The 12,828-nt window shown below is 37.4% G+C and overlaps 1 protein-coding gene across 1 annotated transcript in view; it reads right to left on the bottom strand.

Moving 5' to 3' along the window:
* Nucleotides 1-3,862: 3,862 nt before the first annotated feature.
* HECW1 (HECT, C2 and WW domain containing E3 ubiquitin protein ligase 1) overlaps nucleotides 3,863-12,828 on the bottom strand; it is a 507,225-nt gene continuing 498,259 nt past the window's right edge. The window contains exon 26 of the mRNA XM_074339744.1: nucleotides 3,863-7,933. Coding sequence (XP_074195845.1) covers nucleotides 7,822-7,933 — 112 coding nt within the window. The 3' untranslated portion in view covers nucleotides 3,863-7,821. The remainder of the gene's footprint in view (nucleotides 7,934-12,828) is intronic.

Genomic DNA, 12,828 nt, shown 5'->3' on the forward strand with positions numbered 1-12,828 from the left:
ACCATAATGAAATACCACCTCAGACCTGTTAGGATGGCTATCATCAACAAGACAAATAATAATAAGTATTAGAAAGGCTGTGGAGAAAGAGGAACCCTCATACATTGTTGGTGGGAATAAAATTGGTGCAGCCGCTATGGAAAACAGTGTGGAGGTTCTTAAAAAAATTAAGAATAGAATTACCATATGACCCAGCAATCCCTCTCCTGGGTATCTACCCAAAAAATCTGAAAACATTTATCCATAAAGATATATGTACTCCGATGTTCATTGCAGCATTATTTACGGTGTCCAAGACATGGACACAACCAAAGTATCCTTTGATAGATGATTGAATAAAGAAGATGTGATACATTTACACAATGGAATACTACTCTACCATAAGAAAAGATGAAATACTGAAATTTGAGACAACATAGGTGGATCTTGAGATTATTATGCTAAGTGAAATAAGTCAGACAGAAAAAGTCGAGAACCATATGACTCCACTCCTATGTGGGACATAAAACTGAAGGCAACAAAGGAACAAGATAAGCAAATAAAGGAACAAAAACTCATGGACACAGATAACAGTTTAGTACTTACCAAACGGTAAGGGTGGAGGGGTGATGGTAGATGAGGGTAAAGGGGGTCAAACGTATGGTGATGGAAGGAGAACTGACTCTGGGCAGTGAACATATAATGCAATATATAGATGATATATTGTAGAACTGTACATTTGAAACTTATGTAGTTTTGTTGACCATCATCACCCCAATAAATTCTAATTAACAAAATATCTCTTTGTAGCTGGGCTCTCCAAGATGTCAATGCAAAGAACCCAAATCTCTGAAAATTTTACAAAGAGCTTTATTTCGGCCTTGCTGAAGACTATATATATATAGCCCAAGAGTAGAACAAGAAGCCTTGAAAGAGTGCTCCAAATATGGAAAAGCTTGGGAACTTATATAGGCAGAGGTGTAAGTGAAAAGTACATCTGGTACATGAGAAGCTTCAATTAGGGTACATACATTTCAATGATTAACAGTTTTACATCAAATGGAAGGAATGTATAGAAAAGATAAGGTTGGGTTTTTGTGCCTGTTGGCATCAGGAAGTCTGGGAATAGGGTCTGGAAACAAACTGCTTTCAAACTCCTTGAAGTGAATTTTTATCAAGATGTGGAAAGAAAAGGCACTATTTTTTATAATCATTGAACTTTCGTGTTGGAACTGTAGAAGATATATGCGACTACCCCAGTGGTTTATTCCTTGGTAAGAAATTTTAAGGAGGCTTATTGTTCTCTCTTGGGTGCTGATTAAGTGAGAGAAGATGAACCACTGGTTTTCTCACAGGTCTTAAAGATATGAAGGTACCTAGGCTGATTTAGTCTTCTACTTTTTTCTCTGTTTACTATCTCAGGAAGAATAAAATGTTTTCTTCATGCTGATAAATCTAACTTATTTTCCCCAATTTTATACAGGCTCAAATACTATTTCTACATGAACGTATTCTTGTCCATCTTTCATCTCCAGTGAAGCCAATGGCTCCTGTTTCCTTTCCCTACAGCATCTTTCTAATTTATTGTTTTTTAATGATACTATAATGTACACAGGAGCCAGGGCAGGGTGCAGGTATTAGTGGGGACACTCATATTCAAAATAGAGGCCAAATCTCAAATGAAGGAGAAAAATGCATTATTATATTGCTACACCATGAACTCCCTGATAGCAAAGACTATCATTGCCCCTAGAGCCTAGCACAAGACCCAGAATGTAATAAGCATTTAATGAATGGTTGAATGGTGGTTGAGTACTTGGGCCCTGGAGCCAGGCTCCTTGTTCAAATCTTGGCTATACCACTCACTTTGGGCAGGTTAATTAACTTCTCTGTTTTAATTTTTGTCAGCTATAAAAGGGGAAAGAAAAGTAGCTATTTCACAGGGTGATACATGGAAAAAATTTTTTTTTTGTTTTTTTAAGTAGTGAAGAAATTTATTGTGGTCACAGTCATTTTCATTAACCCATATTAGTTAAACAGATACCATAATATTAATTATTAATTTACTATATTACACTATTTTAAATAACAGTAATTCATAAGCAACATTTTTATTTCTTCCATGATTATTATTATAGCAATTAAAAGCCTTTAATAAGTTCATGTTAATAGTGTGGTTGTAAGTATAAGCTGGTTTTTATTATAATTACTATTACTGTTGGGGCTGACAACAGTTATTAATATGGCCAGAAGGAGGATGATATGGATTGAATTGTGTGCCTCAAAGAATACATGATGGAGTCCTAACTCCTGGTACCTCAGAATGTGACTTCATTTGGAGTTAGGGTCTTTACAGAGGTAATCAAGTTAAAATGAGGTCATAGGGTGGACCCTTATCCAATACAACTAGTGTCCTTATAAAAAGGGGCCACAGGCACACACATCAGAAGAAGATGAAGGCAGAGACCTACAAGTTAAGGAATACCAAAGATTGCCATCAAACCAGTGAAAGCTAGGACAGAGGGATGGAACAAGTTTTTTGTCACAGCCCTCAGAAGTAACCAAAGCCATCATCACCTTGATCTTGGACTTAGAGCCTTGTTTAAGCCACCCAGTTTGTGGTCCTTTGTTACAGCAGCCCCAGCAAACTCGTACAGAGGGGCCATGGTAGTAAGCAGTCCATTGGCTATGGATTCATGGCATCCCCTGTGATATACCAGGTCCATCGTGGCTTCCATCTTTTCTGCCCTCTTGGAAAATTTCCTAATGGTTATGCCAGGCTCAGGAGCCCAGGACCCCAGAGGATATTCTGTGACAGGGCATACTTTTAGCACCCAAGTTAAAGCTTAGTGGCCTTGAGCAAACAGCTCTCCTGGTCTCAGATTCCTAATCTCCGGGATAAACTAGTCACCGCATTTAAGTGTCTCTTTCCAGCTATAAATGTGATGATTCCTGCACTGATAAAGGTTAGACTGATCTGCCACAACTCCCTTCATATATCCTTAAGTGAACAATCTTTAAACATATTTCAACCACATCTTGAATATGAGCTACATGTGTCATTTTTTTTAACAGTATATAATTAATGAATTGTCAGCACAGTGTATTGGAAAAGTATGGCCAAAAATATCAGGAGAACTGAAATCTAATCTTGATTTCAGAATAATTCTCAGATTAAAACACAAAACAATGTCATCTACTCCTTTCTGCAAATTACGGTTTAGGCTAATTTTTAACTTGTACCTCAAGAGAAGAGTTATTTTCAGTTAGAATGAAACTAAAATAAACCCAGCATGTGTATAAAAATGCAATATTAAGACTTTTCAGGTTTTTCTTCTCAATTTTACGCACACTTTTTCTCTAATATTACCTCCTTCCAAGCCTCTAAATTTTATTATATAGAAAAAACTTGTGGATAGGATCAAGAGAAGGCCAGAGGTAATACCATTGCAATATTGGGAGTTATCATATGTGCTGTTGGACACAATATTTTTACCTACTGCTAACCCATGTCCTAGGTTCACACAGGGTGTTTCACACAGGGTGTTAAGTTGTGGCTTGAAGCTTTCGTAAAAGCATCTCAACAGGTATGAATCCAATAAGCCCATGTATGCCTGGTTTAACATAAAGGACACTCACCAAATGAAGCCCATGTGGTTTATGTGCAGTTCTGACAGGCATACACAAGGAACTTGTTTAAAAAGCTGTTCCTTTATTCATGGATTTTTGAGCACATACTATGCTTATTTGATAAATAATTTTTCCACGGGTTGTTTATCATAGCAGGTGGTAACCTTCTGTGTTGTTTTATTCCTTATATTCAGTAAGAACAAATTATTATGCATTATTTTAGACTTCTGTTTGCAATAAGGAGCACACACAATGCCATACCAAAGTGAGTTTATTGACATTCCTTGAAGGTGTTATGAGGGAAGAGAAAGCTGGGCCTGAGTATCATGTGACATTTCTCTTGTTGATGTAAGCAAAATCAGCCTAATAAGGTAGATGTCTGCTATTGACTAGAACAAAGACTTTCAACAAAATTGTTTTAGATATTTCCTTTGATAAATTGGAAACTGCAAGAAGTAGGCTAATGGAATGATATTTACTGTATCTATTACCTCTGGGCAACTTTTTTTCTATTGGAACAAAGGGACTACATGTCACTAACAGGAAAATAACACTTTCTCTTTTGACCTTATGATGGCTGAAACATCCATCCTAGATTTTTATAATATAGAATTGCAGCAGTAGTTTAAATGAACACTGAAGTACATAACAGTAATAGTAATAATAATAATAGTAATAATAATATTAATAATAATAAAGCACCACATTTGTTATGTAAAGTTCCAACTACTTTCATTTGAAAGTGTTTTATCTTGACTGGGAAAGCATTTGTGGCAATTGAAAAAATTTCTGAACCTAAATTTTAGACACATGGTTTGACACATGGACTGACAATGCCATTGATTTAACAGTTTAACTGTCCTGGAAAGTCCAGCTCAATGGCTTATACAAAAATATACTTACTGTTAAAGGACATATGATCAGGTATTAAAAGAGAAAATACTTAGATTTTACATATTTAAAGCCTACCCCAAAATCATATATCTGTCTTAATTTTTTCCATCCAAGAAATTGTGCTACAATAATGGTGGTTAAAATTTTTTCACAACCGCTGTCAACTTATATACACAGAAAGTTACAAAGAACTCAGCAGATTTAGAATACTTCTCCTGAATATACATAATCAATTTGTATTTTTAGGATTATCATCTTCATATGATAGAAAATGTGATGTTCATGAAATTCTTATTTTAATACTTTATAACATTTCAAAGGCAGTTTTCTCTTATTTATTGTTCTTTTCCCCCTCAATTAAGGTTAATACACTCTTAATAAAACCAGTTTTAAAAGATCTTGCTTTAGGGGAATTGTTGTTTATAAGTGATTGATTTTATAGTATGCCTCCATGGAGAAAACTCATACTTTAAATTAAAAAAAAAACAAAAAACAAACAAGTGGTAATAAATAGATCTGCCTTGCCGATTGAATTATATGATTTGGGTGGTTTATACCTCCCAAAGTTAATAGCATAATTTACTCCTATAGCTGTTTTATTATATAATAAAAATTATACATAATTTAAAAATCAGCCTCATATATGAGGGAATATAAACTAAAGAAATATCTTTAGGGACATAGAAAAATAAAAACGATCTTTCTATAATGGTCTGTACTCCTCTTTGTTTTAAGGATTCTGTGGAAGGTTACAATGGAAACTGGAACCCTGTTAAGGAAGCTTTCCATTCTGTAGCTGACTCTGACACCAGAGTTTCCTTTTTTGGAATTTTATGCTTTTATGAAATACTGTTCCTGTAATGCTTGCTTGGTGGGATACATCCAGAGTCATGGCATTGAGGGTGGGGACAGGTAAGAAAAAATTAGTTGAAAAACCATTTATGACTAAGTTATCCATCTATATATAATTTCTAGGATACCTTGTTTCTTCTGAATATGGGTAGAATAAACATTAATTAATCTAGTTAATAGATTAATTAGACATTTGTGTAAATTATAAAGCTCCCTAGGAGCAGGTTTCGTCATTTGAACGTGTCTCCCTTGCCAATGACTAACAAATAACTACTAAAAAAATGAATTGAGTGTTTGAATTAATGAATATATGTGTATATATTCATTAATTCATATATATATATATATATATATATATATATATATATATATATAAAATCTCACCAAATTCTAAAAGTGAAAGATGCCTCCTATACTAGACGGTCCAGCTTATTGGCTTGCACAAAAATATACTTACTGTTAAAGAATATATGGTCATGTATTAAAAGAGAATTTCAGCAGTAATTTTATACTTTCATGTGTTTAAAGAGTTAGAATGGTGAAACGATTTGCATAATCCTTATGTTCTGATTTTATAAATAAATAGTAATGGCTCCATTGGAATCATAATTTTTCAGATATTAAAATGTGTACTGAATTTTACAGATCCCTCAAATTCTATATTATATAACTTACACATTCCATTTTATCTTGGTAAATATTCGTTTTAGACAATAATTGAAGGCTAAAGTTATATATATATATATTCCCTGATTGACAATAAATACACAGCAACAGGGGGTGCTGGGCATTGCAAATAATTCTTACTAAAAGAATGTTTCATTTTGGAGTGCAGGGAACATAATTAATGCACTGTCCAGACACAGATTGACATAATGAGCACAAGACATGGCTTCATATGAAATTAACTTTGTCTTACATTTCTCACATTTCTTCCTGTTTCTATATTAAAAACAACAATGTGACATTTCAACAATAGGCCCCTTTAGCTCTTCTTTTCCCAGTGAAGAAAAACACTTTCATTTATGACATATTTCAGACAACATGGATAATAAGGTTAGAAAAATAGCAAATGACTATTATGCTTGCATTTATTCCAAATGTAATTGAGAGGTTAGAATGTCTTTGGAGCCTGCAACTATTTTTCTAAAAACACTGTTTTCTGGGATATCCCTTTACTGAATGCTAAAAGAAAATGGATGTCTATTTTGACACAAATCCACATGACTTTGAGATGTTAGGTCTCTGCTCTGGGAGGACCACAGTGGACAAAGGAGAAGTACTGTATTGCCCTTGACCCCTAACAAGCACCATCACTATCTGCAGCTTTTTCAGTGTGGTTCCTGTGGACAATCAGATGTGAAGGAATTTGAACACCATAATTAAGAAAAAAATAAAACAGCATGAAAAAACCAATATAAAAGTTAAAATAAAAATTTGTTTGCCATGCAAATAATTACCTAGCTTTAACAGAAGTCATGAGATTATACATTTTTTCCTCTTTGTGTGGGAGAACTGTAGCTAGATTAGACAAAACAGAACAAAACAGTACATAACTCAGGTATTCAAACCAATCTATGACCTTCTTCCATTCTTCTTGTTTGCTTTATCACATTCTACACAATACAGTGGGAATAGGAGCCTCATCATTACATAATGAGATATCCTTGTGCACAAGTTTGTACTTCAGTGTGGTAAGTATTCATGAGGGGCATGTCCCTCCTAGACTGCTCTAAGCTCAAGTTGAGCCACAATACTCACAACTATTTGGGATGTACTGCATTAAATCAGCAGGTGTTTGTCTTGCTGTTATTATTTCTTGGAAAATGTAATATTTGCACCATATGTCTAGGCTAGTTCCAGCTGATGGGACTCATGCCACATGTGAATCATGAGTTGAATGTATAAAAATTTTTGGTTTTCCACTGCTATTTTGGCATGGATAATATGCACAGGGAAAAGTAAAGTGGGAGGGAAAGAAAAGGGTGATCAACTCCTAGTTCTGGAGTTGGTTGTTAGAAATGATTTTTTAAAATGTGGCTCTGCTCAGAACACATGGGCGTATAAAAGCTTGGAATGCTTAATGCTCAAATTTTTCCTTAAATTATATAAATGGAAGTAAACATTTATTACCATTTGGTCAAGTATAGCATAACTTGCATTCATATTTCATTGTTAGTAATGGAGGTATGTGGAGATATATACACAGACCTTGAGACAGCTGTTTCTTAATATTGCATACAGGCTAGCAGTTCATTGAAAATAGAGGAGATATGCCTGAAGGTTAGATCTTAGAAGAAGGCAGTTCTTCATGCACAGCTTTTGTCAATCCTGATTTGGTTTGAAAATAAAAATCATGGAATACCAAAATCAAAGAAGAATTGATTGAAGGAAAGGGGAAAGGGGGATTATCCCAGAAAGGGTGACATAACTGCCCAGGAAAATGTCAGGTGAGTTTCCATTTCTTTATTCAAGTCCAAAGGTGCTGGTTTCTTCTACTGCTGTTAACAGCTTTTCATACAACATGGAGTACGAGGGATAAGGTGGCAGATCCAATCGATTGAAGCATGTATGTGCCCTGAGTGTGGGAGAAAAGACTGGTGAAGCTGTTTGTTTCAATGATACAACTGGTTTGGATGTATGTATGATTAGTCTGAAGCTGTGAATCAAAAGTATATTGAAAGTGAGTAGAACCACGATTTAGGATCACCATAACACATTGCAAACTAAGAACCATAACAGTCTTCTAGACATGAATAGACCAGTGAGGGAGTGGAATAACTAGAAACGGGAAGTTTGCATTTGTAAGCAAACCACACTGTACCAGAATTACACTGGCAAACTAACGATAAACTCTATGGTATCACCTTTATTTTGCAATTGAGATATGAACTTGGATGTGGTTAGTGAAGGAGGCAGAAATATAATTAGTATTAGAGGATCTTATTCCCAAGCCTCCTTGCCCAGTTCTAACTCTTGGGTCTCAGTAAACCATGTACATCGACTTAGAAGTGCCAACAGACGCCCTGGAAGTCTGAAATACAATGCTTTATTGAGTCAGGAGTATCCTGGAGACAGTCTAGCCCCTCTACAGGCCCCAGTTTGACAGCCCTAACCTGAAGGAGATATGCTGTATTTTCAAGAACAGTTGAGCTTGTGGGATAGTCCTCCCTGCGTGCTTCAAACATCCCCATGCACCTGCCCTGGTTTCTGCTTTACTTGCCATGTGCTTCATCCTGCAGACCCATGCATGTCAGCATCTGGCCTAGACAAGGAATGGCTTTCCCTTCCATATGCTGACACATGGACCAGGACCAGACCCTGTGTCTCCCGTGCAGGGCTCAGAGGCCCAAGACACATAGAATCCTCTTGTGGAGCTTCAAATCAGCCCGACTAGCTGCTCCCTGTCAGGGGTTCTTTATTTTATTTTAGAATGATTGGTTGATGTCACGTCCTGTACCAAAGTAGGGAGAAAATTGGATGGGTGCAGCTGAAGATTAATTTAACACTTTTTCCTCCCAGGAAGGGGTGGTGGGTTGAAATGGTGGTTTGAGAAGCCAACCAGCACAGAAAAGGGGACTATAAGATAAAATAAAACAAAATAACATAAAATAATTCCAAAAAATTTCACTGAACAAACATACACTTAAATAAAACTAAACAAAATCCTAACCAAAAAATAACATTCTCACTTCATTAGAATTTTATTTGGGATATTAAACTCTTTAAAATTATAAGATCCCCAGGGAAATTGTGTATTATCGATAACTTTGTTTTCACAGTCCCAGGTCAGGCTGATCCAGTGCTCAGGGTATGAGGGAGATTGTCTGTGGGATGGGGAAGAGGGGAGAGGAAAGGTGGTTTTCCTGCACAGGGAGAATCTGGAGTGCATGCAGTTGTTTTTGCCTCCCAGCATCCATTCCTCCTGTTGGTAACAGCTCCCTCATTGTCCTTCGACAACTACATCCCACGCCCTACCCCTACCCCAAGCTCCAAGGGTAGGCACAGGTTAGTAGAGTATATGGCCTTAGGCCTTAAGGATTTAACTAGAAGAAACATAAAACATAAAAACAGACCAAGATTAGCAGAGATCTCAGATTATTATCTGAGATTCAAATAGGCCTATGTTGACTTCAAAATAAAATAAAATATTTTACCTAAACTTATTTGTTTGAGAAAAAGTGGAAGAATACTCAGTAAAGGACAACAATTACAGTGGTCCTTCTCTATGTTTAGAAAGATTGAAACTAGGACATACTCTGGGCTATGGCTAACCAAGTTAAGTGGGACAGAAACATCCCAACCGTGCTTTTGGAACTGCTGAATTAGCCAGGAGCAAGACATAAGGAGACATCATCTTCTTGGCTTTTTCCCTCTGTCATTATAACTGGCACTCATGAGTGGAAATATTACAGGACAAAAATCCCATATTTACAAAATACATTAATTCTGTAAAAGATAATTTCTGGGAATAAACTGAAAGCAGTAGCAAATTGTACCTCTTCCAGACCTAGTCTGAACATGCAGAGTATCTTCAAGATTTGCTTTTATTGCACTTATCTACAGCCTTGGTTAATTCCCTTAAATAAACTCTAGTTTGTACACTAGAATAGATGAACACAATCAAATTACAATCTGATTCAGCATCCCTAAGGGCTCACCACCCTCCAGGTATGGTTCTGACAGCACAGAGCGTCTGCTTACCTCATTCCCTGTGCACTGAACCCAGTGTTCTCAGGTGGGATTGGTGGTGGAGAAAGCATGGAACCAGAGGTTGGAAGACCTCTATTCTGATCACATTCTAGCTACTTAAGAGCTTTATAACCTTGGTAATGTCAATCTTTTTGATCCTCAGTTTTCTCACTTTTGAAATGGGAGTAATAATACATACACTATGCTGTTCAGAGGATTTTGTTGTGAGAGCAGTGATGATAGAGCACACACAATGCTTTTTATAAACTTTGAATCATCATTTAAACATAAGATTCTCTTAATGATGCAAACACAGTTGCAATAATGATTTTAGAAATTGCATTACCTTTGTGGGGACTTAAGACCCTAAGTCTTTTTCACATGACTACGGACAAATGAATCACCCTCATCTCCCATTTGCTATTTTGGAACACCTCATAAGTCTTTCATTTTCCTATTCACTGTAGGAGGCCTAACAGGGATTGTACTAGCTAACTCATCACTAGACATCATACTCTATGACACATACTATGTCATAGTCCATTTCCACTATGTCCTATCCATAGGAGCTGTATTCGCCATTATAGGTGGCTTCGTTTATTGATTCCCACTATTCACTGGCTATACGCTAGACTCAACCTGAGCAAAAATCCACTTCCTCATCATGTTCGTAGGGGTTAATATGACCTTCTTCCCTCAACACTTCCTAGGGCTATCTGGAATGCCCCGACGATACTCCGACTACCCAGACGCCTATACGACATGAAACACAGTATCCTCTATAGGGTCATTCATCTCACTCACAGCAGTAATCCTAATAGTGTTTATAGTATGAGAGGCCTTCGCATCAAAACGAGAAGTATCGACAGTTGAACTTACAACAACCAACCTCGAATGAATGCATGGATGTCCCCCACCCTACCACACATTCGAAGAGCCTACCTACGTAAACCCAAAGTAAGAAAGGAAGGAATCGAACCCCCTCATATTGGTTTCAAGCCAACATCATATCCATTATGTCTTTCTCCACCAGAGAGATATTAGTAAAATTTACATAACTTTGTCAAAGTTAAATTATAGGTTAAACCCCTTTATATCTCTATGGCGTACCCTTTCCAGTTAGGCTTCCAAGATGCCACATCACCCATCATAGAAGAACTACTACACTTCCATGACCACACCCTGATAATCGTCTTCCTAATCAGCTCCCTAGTGCTATACATCATTTCACTCATACTGACAACTAGTCTTACCCACACTAGCACGATGGACGCACAAGAAGTAGAAACAATCTGAACGATCCTCCCAGCCATTATCCTTATCATAATCGCTCTCCCATCTCTACGAATTTTATATATGATAGACGAAATCAATAACCCATCCCTGACCGTTAAAACTATAGGACATCAATGATACTGAAGCTACGAATATACAGACTACGAAGACCTAAGCTTCGACTCATATATGAGCCCCACATCCGATTTAAAGCCAGGCGAGCTCCGTTTACTAGAAGTGGACAATCGAGTTGTACTATCCATAGAAATGACTATCTGTATACTAATCTTATCTGAAGACATCCTGCACTCATGAGCCGTGCCTTTCCTGGGCCTAAAAACAGACGCCATCCCAGGATGCCTAAACAAAACAACCCTCCTATCTACTCAACCTGACCTTTACTACGGCCAATGCTCAGAAATTTGTGGATCAAACAGCTTTATGCCAATTGTCCTCTAACTAGTCCCACTCAAACACTTTGAAAAATGATCGTCATCAATAGTATAAAGTTATTAAGAAGCTAAGCAGTGTTAACCTTTTATGTTAAAGACTGAGGACCAACCCCCGCCTTAATGAAATGTCACAACCAGACACGTCTACATGACTGATCACCATCCTCTCTATAATCCTCACCCTATTTATCATAATGCAGTTAAAAGTCTCAAAACACTCCTTCCACTCCAACCCGGAACCCCTAGAAGTCAAGTCATCAAAACACAACACCCCCTGAGAAACCAAATGAACGAAAATTTATTCGCCTCTTTCATTACCCCAACGATAATGGGTCTTCCCATCGTCATTCTAATTATTATATTTCCCACAATCCTTTTTCCCTCAACAAACCGACTAGTTAGCAACCGTCTCGTCGCCATCCAACAATGACTAATTCACATGACATCGAAACAAATAATAGCCATTCACAACCCCAAAGGCCAGACTTGAACACTAATACTCATGTCTCTTATTCTATTTATCGGCTCGACAAACCTCCTGGGACTTCTCCCCCACTCCTTTACACCAACCACACAACTATCCATAAACCTAGGCATGGCTATCACCCTATGGGCTGGAACTGTAATTTTAGGCTTCCGCCACAAGACAAAAGCCTCCTTGGCCCACTTCCTACCACAGGGAACCCCTCTGCCCCTAATTCCCATGCTAGTAATCATCGAAACCATCAGCCTATTTATTCAACCCATAGCCCTCGCCGTACGGCTAACAGCCAATATCACTGCCGGACACCTTCTAATTCACCTGATTGGAGGCGCCACACTGGCCCTGTTAAGTATTAGTACAGCCACCGCCTTCATCACATTTATTATTCTCGTCCTGCTGACAATCCTGGAATTCGCCGTCGCCCTGATCCAGGCCTATGTCTTTACACTACTGGTTAGCCTCTACCTACATGACAATACCTAATGACCCACCAAACTCATGCATACCATATAGTTAACCCAAGCCCTTGGCCTCTCACAGGAGCCCTATCCGCCCTACTCCTAACATCCG

The sequence above is a fragment of the Rhinolophus sinicus genome, linkage group LG09 (genome assembly GCF_036562045.2).
Source record: "Rhinolophus sinicus isolate RSC01 linkage group LG09, ASM3656204v1, whole genome shotgun sequence".
Lineage (NCBI taxonomy): Eukaryota > Metazoa > Chordata > Mammalia > Chiroptera > Rhinolophidae > Rhinolophus > Rhinolophus sinicus.